Source organism: Mastigoproctus giganteus, chromosome 2 (genome assembly GCF_048544385.1).
Source record: "Mastigoproctus giganteus isolate SK-2022 chromosome 2, ASM4854438v1, whole genome shotgun sequence".
Classification (NCBI taxonomy): domain Eukaryota; kingdom Metazoa; phylum Arthropoda; class Arachnida; order Uropygi; family Thelyphonidae; genus Mastigoproctus; species Mastigoproctus giganteus.
The window spans coordinates 80,327,133-80,349,631 of NC_143576.1; the positions used below are offsets into that span (position 1 = coordinate 80,327,133).

Consider the following 22,499-nt stretch of genomic DNA (forward strand, 5'->3'; position numbering starts at 1 on the left):
AAGGCCAAGATTGAACTCTGTGAGTCACTATATATTACACTTTTTTGGATGGACAGTTGGAGAATGTTTTCTAAGGCAAGCTTGATAGCATATAATTCAGCTGTATAACTGCCGCATTCGGTGGGAAGTGAAACAGAGATAGTGTTAAAGGGAAAGACAGCTGCAGCACCGACTTTACTACCAGACTTTGATCCATCAGTGTATACTTGCGTAAAATTTTGGTAATTTTGTGTGTGAGCGGCATGCAGTTGCTGTATATTGGTATTTGCAAGCGAATGTTTTCCCCAGTTTAAGAAATAGCTGTCACACGATGCTTTAATAAAGGACCATGGAGGATCTGAACTGTTCAGATCATGGAGGATTTTGTCCAGATGTATATTCCAATTTTCTGTAATCTGATGCCAGCAGGTCGAACTGCTCTAGGTTTATTTCTGTAGTACATTGGGAACTGTGGATTGTTAAGTATTGGCCAATTGGGGTGAGAAGGCAGACTTTGAATTTTGGCTGCATAGTTCAGAAGTAACATCTTTCTCCTGAGGCTGAGCGGAGGTTCATGAGCTTCGACATAAAGACTTTGCACTGGCGATGTTCTATAAGCGCCTACAGCAATTCTGAGGGCAGAATGTTGAATAGGGGCAAGACGTGCTAGCACGCTTTCCCTAGCAGAATCATACACCGGGGCGCCATAATCAAGGCGAGATCTGATCAGGGCTCTGTACAAGTGAAGTAAGATCTGCACCCCATGATGTAGAAGAGATAATTCTTAATAAATTCATTTTTTTCTGGCAAGCAGTCCTTAGATGTGTGATATATTCTAAGAAGTTCAGTTTATTATCAAAAATTAAACCAAGGAGACGAATGCTATTCACCACTGTGATGGGATGATTTGTTAGTTGTATCTCTGGATCTGGATCCATCTTTCGTTTATTACAAAAGTGAATGACTCTAGATTTCTGATAGGATAATCGGTAACCATTGTGTATCATCCATAACTCAATGTTATTTATAGATGTTTGCAGCTGCCTTTCGATAAAGCTCATGTTTTGCGAGCTGCAAGAGACAGTCAAATCATCAGCATAGAGGTAAGAGTTTACAGCTTTTGGAATATTTTTTGTCATCTGATTTATTCTAATTGCAAATAAGGTTGCACTGAGTACAGAGCCCTGCGGGACTCCTTCTGTATGAATGTTTGCGAAAGTACTTGCCGATAGCGAACTTGAAAGGTCCTGTGTTGTAGGAAATTCTGTATGAAGTACGGTAAGTGTCCTCTCAGGTCCAGGGAATGAAGATCTTTCAGGATACCAAACCGCCAAGTGGTGTCAAAAGCCTTCTCTATGTCGAGACATACCATTACTAGATGTTTGTTTTGGATAAACGCATTCCTGATGTCTGTTTCCGCTTTGATCATGAGATCTAGAGATGATCGGTGTTTTCGGAAACCAAATTGATTGTCAGAGATAATATTTTGGGAATCAAGATACCACGTTAGTCGACGGTGTATATTTTTTTCTATGGTTTTACTTAGGCAGCTTGTGAGCGAAATGGGTCTGTAATTGTTCGGAATAGAATGATCTTTCCCTGGTTTGGGTATCACCAGTACAAAAGCATGACGCCAGAAGCTGGGGAAGGAATGCTCCATAAATATGCGATTGTAGAAGGTCAGTAGCGAAGATAATGATTTATTGTCTAGATGTTGTAACATTATGTAGTATATTCCATCCGGGCCAGCAGCACTGTTCTTAGCGGTGGATAAAGCTTCTTGAAGTTCTACCAAAGTAAGTGGTGTATTGTATTGGAAAGAGGATGTAGTTCTAAAATTCGGATGGGATTTTTCTGCTACAGCTTTAATCTTTTGAAATGATGGATCATATGCCGTAGAGTCAGACAACTGTGAAAATACCGTCCCTAGAGCATTTGCAATCTCTGCAGGGGTAGATAGCTCCTGTCCATTCACGGTGAAAAGTGGGGACGACAAAGGGAGAAATTTACCATTTAATTGTCTTATTTTCCTTCAAATAATTCTTACATCAGTATTTTTATTAATTGTAGTTGCGAATTGAACCCAAGAGTCTCTTTTTGCTTTCTTTCTAATATGACGGGCTTTAGCTCTAATTTTCTTGTAATTTATAAGATTAGTGGTGGTAGGATGTTTGCGGAATAAATTCCATGCACGGTTTTTTTCTTTTTTTATATTCTTACAGTCCTCGTTCCACCAATAATTTCTGTTTCTACGAATGCTTGACTTTGATTGTGGAATGGCAGTGGATGCAGCTGCTAGAATCTGTTTTGTAATATGGTCGGCAACTGTGTCAATCGGATGAGATTTGATGATCTGATTGTCGAAGGATACGTTAGTGGTATACTTTGCCCAGTCTGCCTTGGAAAATTTCCATTTTGTGTGAGTTTCTGAAGGTATGCAGTGTGACGTTTCAATTTTACATATTATAGGGTAGTGGTCACTATTGAGTGGATCATCCAGAGCTGTCCACTGGATACTAGGGAAAAGGATTGGAGAGCAGATAGAGAGATCTATTGAAGAGACTGTTCCTGTTGGGAGGTGGAGGTAAGTTGGCGAACCAGTATTTAATATGGTTAGATTCCGTCTTTCAATAAGCATTTCGATGATTTTTCCACGTCCGTCTGTATTGGAAGAACCCCACAATGGATGGTGTCCATTGAAGTCGCCCAATAAGCAGAAAGGGGTTGGCAACTGCTGAATGAGATCTTCAAGTTCATGTATGGTACAAGGGCGACTGGGTGGCAGGTAGATTGAAGCAAGTGTTAGGGTAACGCCAATGGCTATTCGTGTGGCAACAATTTCAACAGTGGTTTGCAACTGAATGCGTTTGCAGGGTACTCTTCCATCTATAAGTATCGCTACACCTCCGTGAGAATTATTAGTAGCAGGTCTGTCTTGCCGAAAGATAGTGTAATTTTTTATCGAAGTAGACACCTGAGGTGTTAAATATGTCTCTTGTAAACAGATTCCAATTGGTTTATAACGCTTAATTATCTCAGGATGTCGTCGATATTGCTGCGAAAGCCTCTACAGTTCCATTGGATGATGTTTTTCATTGTTTGGATTTAAATGAGGAAGCTGTGTCTGTCTGCTTTTTGGAAGTCTGTTTCTGTCGGTCAATTTTTATTTTGTCTCTCTTTGAAAATATTGGTCTGGCGTCTATAGTAGTAGTAGTAGTAGTAGTAGTAGTGGCACTTGATGCAAGAAAGCAAGTGTAGGAGCTTATGCAGCATCAGCCAAAAAAAAAAAAAAAAAAAAAATCACACCATACCCTCCAATTGCCTGTCCAGTTCCTCCTTAAATTTATTTAACCTATCAACTTCCACAACGACAGATGGAAGTTTGTTCCAGCAATTAACCACCCGCTGGCTAAAGGCAAATTTCCGCACATCTATTCTACATCTATCCTTTCTTAATTTGAACTTATGTCCCCGTAGGTTCGTATTCTGAACAAGTGGGAGGATCCCATCAGAATTCAGCGTGCTCAACCCATTCAAGGCCTTATAGACCTCAATCAGATCACCGCGCAGGTGCCTAGTCTCCAGCCACTGCAATTTGCAGAACTTAAGCCTCTCTTGGTAAGAGGATTCCCTTCATTCCCCTCACCAATCGTGTTGCTCTTCTCTGTACACGCTCAAGCAAATCTACATCCTTCCTAAAATGAGGCCTCCAGACCTGTACGCAGTACTCAAGGCGTGGCCTGACCATTGCCTTATACAGAGGGACAATCACCTCCTTTTCCCTGCTAGCAAAATTCCTATATATCATTGACAAAACCCCATGACATGACCTGCCCTAGCAGCCTGTCTACATTGCTCAGAAAACTTCATATCTGACTGCACAATTACTCCCAGGTCTTTTTCATTTTCTACCACCTTAAGTGTAGTACCACACAGTTGGTACGTTTCTCTGGGGTTACTTCTACCCATATGCAGTACTTTGCATTTGTCAAGGTTAAACTTCAGTTGCCACTTCTTAGCCCATCTGCCCAAATTATCTAGATCCTGTTGCAGTAGCACACTGCCATTACTGTCATTAACAACCCTGCCAACCTTCGTGTCATCTGCAAACTTCGACATTAAGCCTGATATACCTTAATCAATATCATTGATAAATATACAAAACAACAGTGGACCCAACACCGAACCCTGTGGGACTCCACTAATAACATTAGTCCACGAAGAGCAGCACCCATTGATTACCACCCTCTGTCTTCTCCCACTTAACCATCCTTTTATCCATTGTAGCAACTTACCCTTAATACCATTCTGCTCCAATTTGTACAGTAGTCTTCCATGCGCAACAGTGTCAAAAGCTTTCCTGAAATCCAAGTATATGATATCAAAATTATTTTTTGCATCCAGTTCCTTTGTGACCACATCATAATAACCAATCAAATTTGTCAGACAAGACTTTCCCTTAACAAACCCATGCTGTGTCTGAATTATTGCTGCAGTCTTGTCTAGATGATCCTGCAATGCATCTTTAACCAGTGACTCCATTATTTTACCCGGAACAGAAGTTAAACTACCTGGTCTGTAATAATTCGTGTCACCCTTCGAACCTCCTTTGTGAATTGGGGATACATTTGCACATCTCCAGTCCGTGGGAACCTCCCCTGAATCCAAAGATGCTCTCATAATTATGGCTAAGGGTTTGCTTAGTTGCTTAGCTATTACATCTTCTGGATGAATTTCCAGAATGGTTTCCGTTTCTTCATGAGAGCAAGTCTCATTCGTGTCCATGAAGAAAGATTCAGCATGCTGCTTGTTACCGGGATCAGAGTTTTCTGTTTGAGTAGATCTTACAGGAGTTGTAAGAGTAACAGGAGGTATCGTGACTGGTGTGTTATTAGATCTATTAGAAGTCTGTTGCTTTGAGGACTGAGGTACAGTAGAGAGTAAAGTTCGAGCCCATTCAGAAATAGAGATGCTTGGCGGGATTGATGTATCTGTTTGAACTGATATTGAGTGAAATCTTTGAGCAGCATCGGCATATGTACGTTTTTGCATCGGTATTAGTTGCTGTAATTGTTTTCTGGCTTCGGAAAATGAGACTTTCTTTTCTATCTTGTATTTTTGTATTTTCTTCTCATATTTCCACTGATCGCATGTTTTTGAGAAAGCTGGGCGATTGCCTTTACAATTAGGGCAAATTGAGGACTGCGATTTACAATCGGCCTGGGCATGTTCCTTCGATCCACAGTTAGGGCATACTGCATCACTTCTACAGACAGTTTGGGAATGTCCAAATTTTTGACATTTATAACACCTTAGCGGGTTTGGGATATACGGGCGAATGCGGCAGTTCAAATACCCGGCTTTTACTGATGATGGTAGGTTGGGTGAGCTAAATGTCAGTATGATACTGCGAGTTGGAATAAGTTCGCCATCTTTCTTAATCATAATTCTCTTCGCTTGTGTGACCTTCTGATCCTGCAATTCGTTGACAATTTCCTCTTCTGAGACATTCATTAGGTCCCATTCTGAGATAACACCCTTGGAGGTATTGAGCGTTGCGTGTGGTGACACCTTAACAGGGATTCCATTGAATGTTGTGAGCTTGAGCAGGTACTCTGAATGTTTAGAGCTTGTAGTCTCAACCAACAGATCGCCAGATTTGAGACGGCGCACCATTTTGGGGGAACCTGCTACATTTTCCAGACACTTTTGTATGAGGAATGGCGATAGATTGCCTAGGGCCTGGTTCCCTAAGGAATGCAGGATCAGAAAACTGGGATGTTCTATTAGGGAATCATCCGTCTTCAGTCTCTTTCGGTTGGTTTTGTCATCATTAGGTTGATGCAAATCCTTTGAATTTGGATTTGCTGTCTGAATCGGGGGAAAGTTTTCAAAGTCCATGTTTTGCTCCTTTTGGCCCTGGGGATTTGCTTTACCACCCAGGTTTCCGGCCCCGCCACGGGGAGGCAGGAGTAGTGCCACAAGGTGACCAAGCAGCTGAGTTAGAAGGTTAGTATTAATATAAAAAGAAACAGAAAGGTGGTTTTCCTTCCTGGGCCTTTGCCTACTTCTTGTAGTGCGAAAGAGCTACTTTGATCGAGAAATCAAGAAAAACGGTTGTTGAAACAAAAATAGAATCTATTCGCTGAAAATCTCTTTTGAAAAAACGCTTTTACAGACGCACTAGAATTGCTTGGCCACGGAACGCTTGGCACCCGGGGCCGTCTGAAAGGTGTAAATGTGGCAGAAAAACAAGACTGCAAGAGCAAGGCCATCTTACTCAAAGGAGGACTGCATGGCAAAATAGGCCATCCACTGTGCAACAAATAATATCTGAATTCAATCAACTATTTGAACTGCTCTATTTCAACTCGTACCATTGCACAGGGAATTGAAGAAATTGGGTATTGGAAATTGCCTGCCTATTCAGAAGCCTACTTGTTTCAGAGAAAAACAAAAAAATCCGCTTGCATTGGTGCCATGAACATCACGATTGGACAGTAGAACAATGGAAGAAAGTCACATGGTAAGACTAATCACAGAACACTGATTCGAACTGATGGTAGGTATCTGTGAGGGTGTGGCGACTACCGCACAAAGCAATAGACTCTGTTTATCTTGTTAAGAAAATTCAAGTTTTTGGAGGTGGTATCATGGTATGAGGAATGTTTTGTTGGCACAGGCTGGTTTTGTTGATACTGGTGGAAGGTTGAGTGTCATCGAGGAAAATCGTATCAGATCTGCTATACTCTGCAATGTTACACTTTTATCCCGAAGGTGATGGCCATTTATGGATGACAATGCAATAGTGCATCATGCATGAACTGTGCAAGAATGGTTCAGAGAACATGGCATGGATTTCCACCATCTTTCTTTGTTGTTGTTGTTGTAGGATATTAGATACATCTGCAGCTTAGACAATACTGTGTTATTGTATATGATGTCTATAAAATGTGATCACTAACTGATATGCAGATGTGCCAGCTGAAAACCCAGAAAAACTCACTTCAAGATGCTGCTCTTCCTGCTGGGTGAAAACCCCATTCCCTCAGACAATAATTATGACCTCAATTGAATGGAAATTTTAAAATTCCTCCAGTCATAGCTAGAAATAAACCAGACTTCTCCATAGGTATTACCAAACAGCGAAACAATTACCTTACACTAGCACAGAGAACTCCAGACTGGGGTTGAGTTGTTTTCTCGAAACTGAAGCGATTAAGACCATAATGCATCAGTCCTGTATATAATATCTGTAATTTGCACAGTTTCTACGGTCAGTTTGTTATAAGTAGGAACAAATTAAAAATATTTGTCTTTGGGAATTAAAAAAAAAACCTAATATCTCCACCTGACAAACCAGTATAGCTGGAATACAAGTAAGCTTTTTTAAAAGTTCCTTTAGTACTTTACTACTTTGGTTTGGCCTGTTGACAGTGCCAGATATCAGGTCCACAGGCATAACAAAGTGACAGTTATCTATAAATTGCTGAGAAATGTCAATCTTACAGGGTGATAAGATTGGCCATTCTCAGGCTGATATCAGAAGATTTGCCACACACCCATTTAAACCTTTGCATAAGACAAGCTGAAATAAAAAATGCACCACAACATGCTAGTTTCTTGTACATTCATCAATGTGTCCCCCATCATCATTATTTTGCTGTGACCAAAAGAAAATGCCAAATATTGTTAAATATAAAATATAACATTGAATATTCCATGAGATCATAAGAATTGAAGACTGAATTCTGCCCATAAGAAGTGAAGACTGAATAATACTGAATATCTTATGAGACCATAAGAATTGAAGGTTGAATTCTTTCATTCAATGAAACTCTTGCATGGTGTACTACTGTTATTCTCTTATGAAATGTCATTGTGGGTACTATCTTTTAATGGGGCAGCTGTTGTATGATGCATTGTATGGCACTCAAACAACTGTGAAATCCACAGGCACCTACTCATTAAGCTAGTTTTGCCTCTTAGCTGCATGAATGGTAGATGAAACATGGCTTCGTCATTTTGATCCAGAAAGTAAGCAACAACACTCTGTTTGGAAGTCTATGTTGTCATTAGCACTGGTATAAGCAAAAGCTATGGCTTCTGCAGGAAAGGTTATGATCATCTCTCTTTTTGACATTTTGTGCATACTTCATTCATCTGAATTTTTTCCTTAAGTACTTTATTTAGTAATATCTTATACCTTAAGTACCTTAATATTTACTTTAATACCTTAATATTTAGTAATACCTTTAATATCTTATTTAGTAATTTCCTTACTAAACACTAACACTTCCATTGATTTTCAGTTAATTTTCAATTAATTTATTAATTTAGTTTCAATTAATTTTCACTGAAATTACTGACTCAAGTTAATTTTAAAGCAGTCACCTCTCATATTGCAAAGATTGAACAAATATATCAATATCTTCCTGCTCTCATGATATTCTAAATATTTCCAACCAATGCAACTTTTTATGGGTGGTGGGAAGGGGACATGCTTATGGCAAAAATTTTAAAATTATTCCACTACTAATACTATATAAATTTTAGATCAATATATATATAGTCAATCTTATAAGCATGATAGCAAAGAATCTATCTCAAACCATAAACTATAAATGTATATTATAAACAAATATATCATATAGTTCAGAAATGAGTTAAAAATCTTTCTAATTTTAAATGGTCACAGCATTTTCCCTCTAGTAAGTACTTGTTAATATGAAAGATTACCTTTCACATGCATAGATACAAGCTAGAGCCAAGGCCATCAATTCAGATGCATCAGAAATTATTGAATCTTGTGTCTGTACAGAGGGCGGGGGTTAAACCATGGAGGTAAAAAAAAGATTTTTAAGTAAAGATTGTGGGATTATATTTCAAAATAAGCACTGAAATAACTGAAATAAGAATATAACATTTGATCCAACCAGTGACAGAGATCAACTTTTGGCCTTTAAGGCTTGTGCTGATGTCTCTAAGGCCAAGCCCTAAAGAAAACACAAATATCTCCATAAGTCCACCAAAACTGCTAATATCGTTAAAATGATGTTAGCAATTTGCATCAACCCACAGGTAACAATGTCATTTCTAATGTATGGATATAAGCCCAAGACCTGAAGGTCACAAGTTGATCTCTATGACTGGAAGGATCCCCAAGATGGAAACTTAATACAGAATTGCATACAATTTTAAAATTATCATTTTCATTTATTTTCTAAAATAAATACTCCTATTCTAAATAAATATCCCTGCTCTGGGATATTTATAAATTTATATTTATAAATATAAATAAATAAATATAAATATATTTTTAAATATATTTATATTTATTTATATTTTTAAATATCACACACATTTACTATTTTGTGATATACTAGTATATCACAAAATAGTAAATGCTATAAACATGAGTGTTCAGCAATTTCTGATTACAACATAATTACAACACAAATTATGGAATCAGCGGGCTTCTTATTATTCTATCCTCTATTACAGTAATTTCCATAATTCTCCAAAAAAAGTATTAACCCAAAAATTAAAACAGGTACAAAAAAGGAGTTATTCCAAAAATTAAAAAAACTAAATTTGCACAATAAACATCAACACCAGCATTCTTGTAGCCACAACTACATTCTCATATTCAAAACTCTTGCTCAACCTCACATTAGTCAATGTTTGTTTACACTGGAAGAATGAATTGGTGTTCACTGTTAACCAAAGAATTTATGTTTCTTAGCAGCCACACACAGTCAATGTTAAGGAAGTATATTACTGTATTCTATTTAACCTTGCTCATTAAATCAATCATACCAGGAAAATGTGCTGCAGTGAGAGTGCTAGTAACGCTATCAAGCTGGAAATGAAAGCATTAGTGAATGTAGAGGTCTAAGTAATATACAGGAAAGAGACTTGGTTTGGTTTTTATAGCATATGTGACTAAGAACATGATGTGGCAAGTCCAATATTAAAATACAAATTAAAAATACGTTGCTAATATTTATAGTTGAAAAAAAATACATGTAAATTTAGACAAAAATAAAATCAGATAAAATAGAAATATATTTTTTGTGTAATAAAAATATTCATATTTGTGTGTATAAAGATGACTGAAGAACCCTATGACATTGGGAGTTGGATACATAGTAATTTCTTGCTTGTACCTACTAAGTGAAAGAGTACACACAGTAAAACATAAAATGGAAACAGACACAAGGCACAGATATTCAAGAGATAGCAAATATTAAATTTAGCATAAATAAATAACATAATATAGAAGCTTTAAGCTACTGTATGTAGCCTTTATCAACTAATTGAGTGCTGGAAAGCGGTAGTTTTTATGTGTGTGGCTGACCTTCAAATACATAAGGGTGATGAGGGAGAGAAAGAGAGAGGTCAAGAGAAGGGGGAAGGAGAGGGAGAAGGTTGAGGTAGGTGACTGCTGTCGTAGGCAGTCACCTATGACAGCTCCCCGAGGTGACTGCCATCCCTACATGACTGCCTACGATGGCAGTCACCTACCTCAACCTTCTCCTTTCCTTCTCTCTCTCTCTCTCTCTCTCTCTCTCTCTCTCTCTCTCTCTCTCTCTCTCTCTCTCCCCCCCCCTCTCTTGATCTCTCTCTCTCTCTCTCTCACTCTCTCTCCCTCCCCCCTCTCTTGATCTCTCTCTCTCTTCCTCTCCCTTTGCACGTACCCATAAACAACTCTCCCCTCCTCCGTGACCTCGCATACTTACATACTTGAAGGTCAGCCACACACATAAAAAAAACATTGCTTTCTAGTGCTCAATTAGTTGATAAAGGCTACTTAGCATAGCCAAAAGCTTCTATGTTATGTTCTTTATTTGTTGTTGTTAGTATGTTGTTTAACAGCACAAAGGCTGCTAAGGCCGTATTGTGGCTTCTTTATTTGTGAAAAATTTAATATATGTCTTTTGTGTCGAATATCTGTGCTTTGTGTCAGTTTCCATTATATATTTCCATTTATGTTTTTTCTGTGTGTACTCTTTCACTTGATCGGTGCAAACAAGAAATTACTATGTGTGTGTATAAACATTTGTAATTTTTAAAAAGTTAAAAATTCCAGACATCGCCTTTGTCAGATAAAATCTGACTGAGTGTATAAGGCTCAGTCAGATGGCTAAAAGTGCTAAATCATAAATACAATTAAAAATCTAGGACACTCAGTTAAGACATGTTTCACAGTTAAACAGAAAAGAGGCCTGTAAGCATCAATTGATATAGCCTACCACTTGGTCTTGAAAAAGACTTGTTCTTACTATAAGAACAAGTTAGTCGACACTGTCTTAACTAAGCTACAAAGAATAGCTGGTTGGGGAAGATAGAGAGCTAGCTTAGCATATAGATCAAAGGTTAGAATAAGAAATGCATGAACAAGACAGTGTGGTGTCTTAACCAGCCGGTTTGTTTGATAATTTCAAATGTCACAGCAATCTACAGCGTGCACATTTCCAGGAAAGAGCAAGTGTGGATGAGAGACAGCATGAGTAGCATGCTGGATGAGAGACAGCATGAGTAGCATGCTGGATGAGAGACAGCATGAGTACCATTAGACAATCAAGCAAGAGGTTATCTACTATAATTAGTTTTCACGGTTGATGAAATCAGTCTGCTTTGGAAAAGAATGATGTCATACATGTTTATCATAAAAGAGAATTTACATATACCAGGACTGAAGGCTGCAAAAGACAAACTCACAGTCTCACACTGCAGGCGATTTAAGTTGAAACCACTTGCCAACATAACATTCAGAGATCCCGCCTGTGCCAAAAGAGACATCCAAGGACATCTAATGTAATGGAGGGCCAACAAGAAGGCCTGAAATTAACGAACTCTTTTAAGGAGTAGCTTAAGCAATATGTCTGTCCAACTTTGAAATAGTATTGCGATAAGATCCTTGAACACAAGATTTTTTTTTATTTTTTACTGTTTCTTGACTACAACCCATTCACAGCACTTTAAGGAATACTGAGCACTTGCCACTGGAAACTGCTTTCAACTGAACTTCTACATTGTCTATTGGTATAGGGATTTATTAGGCACATCAGCAACTATGGCCATAGTGCACCATGAACTTCTACAATAGGCCAAGGGCAACAACCAACTCCATGAAGTACATCAAAACTTAATTTAGTTGAAAGGGCTAAAATACATTCATTTGATATAAAGTGGTTCAAAATATATGTACAAGTTCAGAACATGTGTTATCATTAATCAAGAGAAATTTTTAGTCACTCTTATTAACACCGTGCAGAATTTTTGTAATTATTCTCACTTAAAACAGACATTATGGTTAATGCACTAATTCAGTCAATATGATAAAAATAACAAGTGCTGTGAAGAAATTCACTAAATTTCTTATATGTGATTACAACATTCCTAAGTTTCATTTTTTTTTTGAGAGAGAGAGAATACCATATATTTGGATATTATTTCCTGCTTAATACTTGTACTCCAGCAAAAAAAAGGGAACATTTCTCTCTTTTTTTTTTTTTTTTTTGTTATCCCTTTCAGTAAACACTGCTAAGTGAGATTTGCTCTTACTTCATGTTAGTGACCAATTTGACACCAGTTAAGAACAGCCGAGAAAGATAGACAGAAAAATTCCCAGTGAATGAACAACAGAAAAATATAAGTTTAATTAGCAAAATTTTAACTTGGTTTCAGAATTAAATCTGATTATTTATTGATTTTTTTTCCCTCTCCTTGCCTCTAAGTATCTATTTACCAGAAATATTAACCATGAAAACTGCACAAAACGAAAATATTACACATAACTACATACCAAAACAAACAATACACAAATATACAGGGTGTCCCAAAAAGGTGTAACCAATTTTAAATGTTTGTAAAAATGTAATTTTAATGATAGAAACACAAAACCTGTGCTAAATGTGAGAAAAACAGTTGAAGTTTTACTGACATTCAAGATGTGCAGCACTTGTCAAACGAACAATATCTAATCGGTAATAAAGTTCATCCCATGTTTTTTCAAGGATGTCACGGTTAATCATGGTAATTGCATTTGTAATCCTGTGCTTTAAGTCTGCGATGTCTGCAACAGGGGTCTTGTAAACTGTGTCTTTGATGAATCCCCATAAGAAGAAATCATAAGGGGATAAATCTGGTGAACGTTGTGGCCACACAATGGGACCATCACGCCCAATCCAATGGCCAGGAAACTTGTCATCAAGAGACCTCCTCACACTCAAAGCCCAATGTGGCAGCACTCCATCCTGTTGGAAAATAACCCTATTTGGCAGTTCATCCAATTCAGGATACACATAAAGCTCAAGCATGTCCTGGTAATTATCCGCTCTCACAGTCGCTTCTTGAAAGAAAAAGGGTCCAATAACACGATCAACCATGATGCCACACTACACATTCACCTTTGGGCTATATCGCTGATACTTCTGCACACATGTGGGTTTTCAGTCCCACAAATTCTAACATTTTTCTTATTCACCTTTCCCAAAACATGAAATGTGTGTCTGTGAAACAAATCGGTGTCATTACACGTTCATCTTGTTCCATTTTCTCCAACATGTTTGTATTGCTCACACCTTTTTGTTCGTGTGACAAGTGGTGCACATGTTGAATGTCAGTAAAAACTTCAACTGTTTTTCCTCACATTTAGCACCAGGTTTTGTGTTTCTATCATTAAAATTACATTTGTTACAAACATTTAAAATTGGTTACACCTTTATGGGACACCCCGTATACAGGGTGATTCACTACCAGTGCGACAAACTTGCAGGAGGTGTAGGGGGCACAAAGATGAATCGGAATCACATAGTATTGCAGGGTCCAAAATGTCTTCGTCATGCGGTAGAGGACGTTGAACGGGAGGTCGCGTGAACAGTGATCCCGCTGGAAGTCAGCATTTGCGAACCGGTTCCCGAGGCAGTAGGATGGACGAGTATTCAAACGTTGAACTGGCCGACATGCACCTCGCGTATGGAGCTGCAGACTGTAACGGGTGCGCCACTCTGTGCTTGTACCAGGAACGTTTCCCGCACAGGCGTGCTCCTCATCATACGATTTTCGCACGTGTGCACAGAAGGTTACGTGAGACTGGTTGTTTCACGAGAGGGACCATGAATCGAGAGCGAACAACGAGGACGCCAGACAATGAGGAGAATGTCTTACGTCTTGCAGAAAGCAATCCGAGTATGGGTACGAGTACTCGAGCAATAGGCCAACCAAATTGGGTATTTCCCAATCCACTGTATGGAGATACTGTTAACAAACCAAATGAGTTCATACCATCTGCAACACGCCCAATCATTGGAGCCTGCAGATTATCCACTCCGGAGGACTTTTGCTACTTGGTTTCTTCAACAGAAACGGTTCGCAAATGCTGACTTCCAGCGAGATTGCTGTTCACGCGACCTCCCGTTCAATGTCCTCTACCACATGACGAAGGCATTTCGGACCCTGCAATGCTATGTGATTCCGATTCGTCTTTGTGCCCCATACACCTCCTGCAAGTTTGTCGCACTGGTAGTGAATCACCCTGTATATATATACAAGACATTACAAAGTTCAATTTGAATGTGGTTTTTATATCTTTCATCTTTTATATTGGTTCAGCTAAGTAGTATTGAAAACAAGAGAAAAACTCAAAACTATTTCATGGTTCATGCATTCCATAAAAAGCAACAATTTATACACAAAAAATACATTTAATTCCACACAACCAAGGTAAAAGTTTACAACTGTAATCAAAGATGTATTTTTTAAATCTCCACCTACCTACACTGGACTCTCACATGGTTGCTCTATAGACAGGGATGGCCAACAAGTCGATCGCGGCTGTAATTTTGGTTGATCACGACAAATTTTAAATATATATAAAAATAGATTAGTCAAAATCTAAATGTTATTATTATTATGCACCCCACTGCATACGCTTATTACAAATCCATTGAACCACGTGCATTCTTGTCGCCACGCAGCCACTAGGCTTGTCTAGTGAAAATTCACACAGTTACATTGTGGAGAGCATAGTGTATGTACCGAATTCTTATTTAGCTTACTTAATTTTAATAACAGTACGGTACTTATACATTAATATACTTATACAAAAATTATTTAATAAAAAAAATTTATTTAATACCCTTTGATTTAAAATGAATACGACAAAAAAGAGTAAAACATATCATTTTCATCAAGAGCGGGAACTAGAATACTTTTTTGTAATGATAAAAGAAAAATATTGTTGTTTGATTTGCAATGCTTCCGTGGCTATACCCAAAAAAGGAAATTTAGAAAGGTACTCAATGCACTCCATGGTAAATGCCAATCGGATTTTCTGCCTAATAGTGACCTTAGAAAAACCAAATTAAAAGAACTTAAATCCAGATTATTCGCACAACAAAATTTCTTCGTGGCACCTAATTTACAATCTAAAATAGTAATCTGCAACATCTTCTTGAAAAAAAAATGCAAATCATTTTCTGATGGTCAATTCATCAAAGACTCATTTTTAGAAATAACAGATTCTCTTTTTTGAAAATTTTAAGAACAAAAATGAAATTAAAAGTGCTCTTCAAGTTCTGCAATTATCTCGAAATACTGTGATGCGACATATCGAAACAATGAGTAAAATGTGAGCGAAGAATTGCGTGTGCATATTGCTAATTTAATCCTTTTTTTTAAAACTGGATGAATCTACAGACGTTAGTGATACATCTGAATTGCTCATTTTTATTATTATGGTTTTCGATGATTCTGCAACTAGAGAACTGCTGGGTATGGTTTCGTTAAAAGAAAGAACTAGAAGTCTTGATATATTTAATGAATTCAAAAATTTTATTAAAAAAAATTAAATTACCACTATTTAAGCTCATATCAATAACAACAGATTGAGCTAATTCAATGACGGGGCATCTTAATGGATTCATCGCATTGTGCCAAAAGGATGATAAATTCCCAGATTTTTTGGGTTACCACTGCATTGTACACCAACAAGTGTTAGCCAGCAAAAGATTAAATACTAGAGTGTTATGGACATAGCTTTCAAATCGTGAATTCCATCAGACGACAATCTCTTCAAAGGAGACTTTTCAAAATGCAACTCGATGAAAAAGAACCAGATCTGATATTATGCACAGATGTGAGGTGGCTGAGTTGGAGTAAGTTTCTGCAGAGAATTTGAAATTTGCTGAATGAAATTTAAAAAATTTGTTAATCAAAGGGGAGATGATTATCAGCAGCTACAAGATATGGAATGGTTATGTGATCTGGCTTTTTTTTGGCAGATTTTATCAGTAAATTAAGTTATCTGAATTTGGAATTACAAGGAAAAAATAAAAATGTGGGTGACATGATTAGTAGTATTTCTGCAATAAATATCAATTTTTTGGCAATGGCTAAGGATTTCAAAGAAAAACAATTCAATCATTTTGCAGATATGCAAGATCATTTGCAAAAATATTCTGTTTTTGAATTTAATAGTGAGAGTTAGGTTTCTGAAATTGAGAAGGTTTTGAATGATTTTGAAACCAGATTCAATAATTTTAAAACAATTGAAGACATTATTCAATATATTTCTTATCTATTTAATGTCGACTTAGATATGAAACAAATTGCAGAAAAAAAACGCTGAGATTTTTCACATGGATAAATCAAAGTACCCAAATGTAAAAAAATGCAGTGAACTTTTAAATTCCTTTTTTGGTTCCACATATCAATGTGAACCGGACTTTTCATATTTGAAACAAACAAAGAATCGCTCTACTCTTACGGACTTGCATACAGACGATTCTTTGCTGTTGGCCTTATAGCAATATATCCCTGATTTTCAAAGCATGGCAGATGACATGAAGACAAACTTCACATAATTAAAAATTTAAATACGTATGAATTTTAAAATAAGAATTCTGAATTGTATTTAAATTTAAAATTTATAAATGACATTTTCCAATATGTGATGATTAACTTTTTTAACCATGTGCAATGGAATTCTTGAGATGGTAGATCGCAACACATTTTGAAGAAAAAAAGTAGATCGCATCACAAATTAAGTTGGCCATCCCTGCTCTATAGTAATGTCAAATTAGACAACAGTTTGTAAAAGTGCTTAATATCTAGCACACATATTTTCTATGGATGTTATTTCTTCCTTTCCCAATACCTTTTTCAAAGAAAATTAAACTAAAACATATCAGAAAATCTAGAATAATATACCAAGCAACAATTTACTGAACACACAAAGTGACTATTACTCAATATCAAAATGAAATCTGAACCACAACATATATCATATGCTTTTTAAAACTGTGCACTATGATAAAAATGACCAAGCATAATGTTAGTGCTCCCCATGGTCACGTATTCAGCAAATTCCATATTTGAAAAATAAATGTATTCTTGATGAAATCTGTAAGAAAAATAAATTGTCATTAAAAGCATAAAATATGCATAATTACCAGAAATCATCTGAAAAGCTCCAAAAGATAATGGCAGGTATACATCAAGCACCACAGAAACAAGGCAAGATTGTATGATCAGGTATGAGTTCATTATGTGTTTACATTATTCAGTTGACGTATGGCTATAAAGTTCCAAGAATATCTTTATATATAAGTTCAAAGTGAATGTACAATATATCCCTGATTTTGAAATCAGGGATATATTGTACATTATTTGCTTATATTCTTTTCTAAGTAGTTTTTTCCTAAGAAATTTTACCTGAAACCATTATCCTCTGCCAAAACTAGAACTATTCCTGGAACTCATTTACTGCTTTTGATTTTACTGTAATCAACACACTGGGGACACATTCTAGGAGTTCCTCCAAAGACTCAAAATGTGTCCCATTCATCAATTTTTTGATATTTAGATTAAAAACAAGCCAGGTGATGCAGAATCTGAGGAGTAGGGAGGATGTTTCATCTGAAGGATCTATTTTTCTGGCAGATCGAACTTCCTCCATACTATTTTAATTGCTTCATCTGATTTCTATTTCCATGTATCAAAATTTTTGGTCTTTAGAAGAAAAGCAGCAGCATACGTCAACAGCACCGAAATCAGTGGTAATAACAAGTTCGAGAAATGCTTCCACCTGCAGCACATGAGGATAAGTGATTCAAAGGAATACTCTGAGAGGAACAGAAAAGAAATTACTAATAAGGTCCACTTTAACTTACTTTATTCTTTTAAATTAACAATTTCTCATTTTGTTGCACCAGTGAAAATTTTCCTTTGGCATGAAAAATGCTGCTTAATAAATATGTTACTTAACAGGCAGTAGCACCCTATCCCCCCTCATAGGGCCAGCGGAAAAATATTTATTCTTGGTTACTCCCTGGTTGCAGATTATTAGTTGTTACATTGTATACTGTCTTACTGGTATCTTTAGAATTGTATTTGCCTCAGTTTTGGAATAATTTATATTATATTTCACTGTGTATAAACTGTGATCCCCCATCAGAGGTCACCAAACAATATGTTATCCTACTGTGGCTCACCACATACAGTTTCTCAGCATTGGAGCCTTCTTTTTACACAATGCTATGTCACATATTTCAGTATGATGTTTGAATTGCATTAAAGTTTTATTACATTACATTAAAATGGTTGTTATTATTATTATCATTATAACTTTTTTTCCTTTATGGGATTTTTTTCAACCCTGTGAAATGTACTGGTAGCAAGTGCATGGGGTGTTGGTTGTGCCCAGTTACTACCATGCCAGTGGTTGACACAGAGATCAATATGGTCATTACTTGTTCCATATGCCACATATCTTTAACTTCCTGTCTCAAGTCTGAGTACTTCCTAATGCTTTCCTTATGTGTTTTCTGGAGGTTGCTGGTGTTGGGCATAATTATGCCGATGAGGTAGATAACCATTTTCTTCATACTGATGAGGGTTATATCTGCTCTGTTGTGCAGGATTTTCTTGTCAGTTATTATATCATGGTTCTAGTATAGTTTTGAATAGGGGGTCTCTAGTAAGGCCTGAGGTTTGTATTTGTAAAATACAGTAGACTATCTTTGATTAACTGGTATTTTTGAGCTAATTTCTGATGTATTATTCTATCAACCCAGTCACGTTTGTGAGTGCACTTGGTCTGTGTGATCACCCTGCATCCCATCCCATGGTGATGTGCCAGATTGTTTCTGGAGACAGGTGCCATAATCAACATGTGTCATATGTCACTCTGAGGTCCTAGGCAATAGTTCTTGGTGTTGGTTAAATGATCTCCGATGACAAGCATCAATGTTTCGGTCTCAGGGAAGAGTCTTCCAATTGTGAGCCATGTGCTGGAAGCCATCTTATCTATTTAGTATTGATGGAAGTAACTATACAGTAAACCCTTGATTTAACGGAGACTAATAGGGGAGAAGGGATCTGTGATCTGAGGTCCATTAATGCTGAAAGGGCACCTACGTAGCCAGGTGGGCAGGAACAGCAGTGCATAGCACACGCTTCTTGATTAGACCGGGGTTCAAGCCAGTGACCACCAAATACGGAGGATGTGGAAAGGTCAGGAAATGACCACCGCATATCCCCGGAGCAATATGGCCTTAGTTGCTAATGCTCCGAAAGTCCATTAAATCGAATGTAACCGTGAGGGGGGACATTTTTTTATTGTTCTTAATGTAATATAACTTTAATACAATATACAGTACTGTACAATATAAAATTATGTTGCAATTTGGCCTTTCATTTACGGATATCAGAAACAGTTTGTTTTTTTTATGCCGTAATTTCCCAAACACATGCTACTGAGCTACCTTGTTCTAATTTCTCAATTAGCTCTAATTTCTGTGCCACATTTAAGTTCACACGCTTTCTTTTAACTCCTTTATCACTTGATGCTATTTTAAATTGTAAAGATGGCAAAATTATTTAATAAATAGTCACAATTCATAAATCACAGAAACACTCTGTATACAACCTGAACACACAATAGTTTGAGGCAGACCGAGACAAAGCGAGTCGGTGGACTTGCAGTTTAGTGTCTTGAGTCACGTTCACCTCGCAAGTCACCACCTGCTCTTATCTGTTATCTGTAATCTGGGAAAACAGTTATTTGAACATGTTTTCAGAAAGAATAAAAAACAATTTCCTGAATTTGATTATAAAAATAAAAGTAGGTAATTATTAAAACAATAATGGAAATAGGTAATTATTATTAATTTTTAATTAATAATAACACTGAAGTTTTGTATAACCTTAAAAAAAATAATATGGTCGAGATTAATATGTACATTACTGAATTATTATTATTTGTCTTGTCCAGTCTGTTAAATTCGAAATCCGTTATATCGGGGTCTGTTAAATCGAGGGTTTACTGTATTGTCTTCCATGGAGTGCTTTCTTCGTCCATCTATCTGTCTTTGTAATTGGAGCTTTGTTAAGGATGAGTGTTGCGTGCTGTTTGTCTATCATTCTTATGGCTTGGTAGATTCGTGCAGTGTTTTAATGGAAGTAATCATGCGGGTTCTTAATCGCCTTCTTCTCTTGTTCAACAAAGTCAGTCAACCCCCTCCTTCCTTCTTCCAGGCTATGGTCAGTCTCATGACGGCCAACTTCAGTTGTTGTTGGAGGCTCTTGGTCACCATTATCCTGGTTGATCTCATAATCTCCCTCAGCTCGGTATTGGTCCAATCTATTATTTTAAAGGAGTTAGTACTGGGATTGCAAAGTGTTTATGGCTATGACCATGTTCCCACCATCCAGCTTTGATTTTAGCAAGCTTCTAAGTCTCTGATGATATTTCTCAGTCAGGCAGGCTTTGATCTCATTGCATTCTAACTGATGGACTGCATCTTGAACAGATATCTGTATGTCGCTCACTCAGTCGTGGCTTTATCCTCTTCAATGGTCTTCAGCTGTTATTTTTGTCTATCTAGATGTCCTTGATGCAATCCATGGGTCTTGCATTTGTCTAAGGAAAACTGCATCTTTGATGCCGTGCTGAACTATTTGGTGATCCGGAGTAGCTGCTGGAATTGATTCTTGATTACTGCATAGTTTTCTTAGCATCAAAGTTATTCAAAATCCTTCTGACATCCTTTTTATGGAAGACCACAGGAGGCATTGAATGGAGTGTACTGAGAATGGCAGGAGGTGGTTTGCCAAGGTTATCAACACACGAGTTAGAAGAAAAGTAGGATGCTAGTAGGTCAGCTTTGTCTTTGGCTAAAGTGGCAACAGAAATATCTAGTTTTGACAGAGGTGGGAACAGAGATGGGCAAATTTGCAGCCAATAGCTTTGGCATGAGACCAAAATGCTCGACCACCATCTGAACAAGAAGTAAGTTTTCTATTCTTAGCCTGTTCAAAATCTAGTTTGGACTGAATAATAATTGCTTTACAATTGTTGTGAGCTTTGGTGTAGGCAGAAAATGAACCTGGAAATTTGGATACAAGCCAATTGCAATACGCAACAGCAATAGCACATTTAATATGATAAAAACCAAGGTTTAGGTAAAGGAAGCGATCTTAAGGTGGAGATCAAAAATACTTTCACTTACATAATCTGAGCAAAAATGTTGATATCAGAAGATTTCAAACAGTAATCCAACCAAGAAAAATAAGAAAAGAAATCTCGCAGATCATCCCATTTTGCATTCTTGTAATGCCGAACAACACACAGTCTCAGGCCACAAGAGAAAGGCTACATTGGAGAAGAGACTCACCAAATTGTGAGCTGAGGTGCCTAGAGGACCACTCACCTCATTTATGTACTCGGAAAGGTTGTTTGTGAGAAAAAGATAAAAAAAAGTAATGGCTGTGTAGTTAGAAATATAGTATTCTGGTAGATAAATAAACAATCTGTGTGAGGTCATTAGTAATTGCAAAAGTGTCAACATCTCGACTAGCTGGGTCTGTTGACTGGAAAATGGAAGCCAATTGAAATTGTGAACATTAAAATCACCAAGCAAAATTAGCTCACTCATAAATGACTTTCAAAAGACATCATCATACTGTGTGATGTAAGAGAATGGGGGGGGGGAGGTGACAGAGCTTTGTTCTGGAGACTAAACATGGGTTCCACCACTTCAGGCCTCCAATAAGCAAAGTGATGGTACTGTATTGGTTGATGAGAGTCATCTAATACCTAGTATTGCCTGGTAATACAGAGGGTCAGCATTCCTCTGTGTGGTGTGGGCACCACACCTTGACTCCCGTTTACATTGGTTAGGGTTTTTTTTTTTTTTTTTTCGGTAGTTGTTGGTGCATCGGCTTCTGCCGATGCACCAACAACTACCGAAAAAAGCACCAGCAACTACCGTGCATCGGCCATAATGCACCTCCCATGGTTTTTGCAGTACTTTGATCCAAGCCCGCGGAGGTATACGAACCCACGACCTTTGGGTTACCAGGCAGGCACTTTACCCACCTGGCTAGCCTGATCGGCATCGGTGAGGTAGTCACCTCCAATATACTGGGTACCATATTTAAGGCTTGCACATGGTGGTTATGCCAAGGGGGTTAACAGTCCCATTATCATGAAGGTGCAAGCAGAGGATCTG

At 37.4% G+C, this 22,499-nt stretch overlaps 1 protein-coding gene across 1 annotated transcript in view; it reads right to left on the bottom strand.

The window, feature by feature from the left end:
- The window catches only part of LOC150089359 (NBAS subunit of NRZ tethering complex-like), a 1,057,261-nt gene that overhangs the window by 718,986 nt on the left and 315,776 nt on the right, over window positions 1-22,499 (bottom strand). Inside the window, exon 26 of the mRNA XM_090389247.1 lies at window positions 8,719-8,792. Coding sequence (XP_090245373.1) covers window positions 8,719-8,792 — 74 coding nt within the window. The remainder of the gene's footprint in view (window positions 1-8,718; window positions 8,793-22,499) is intronic.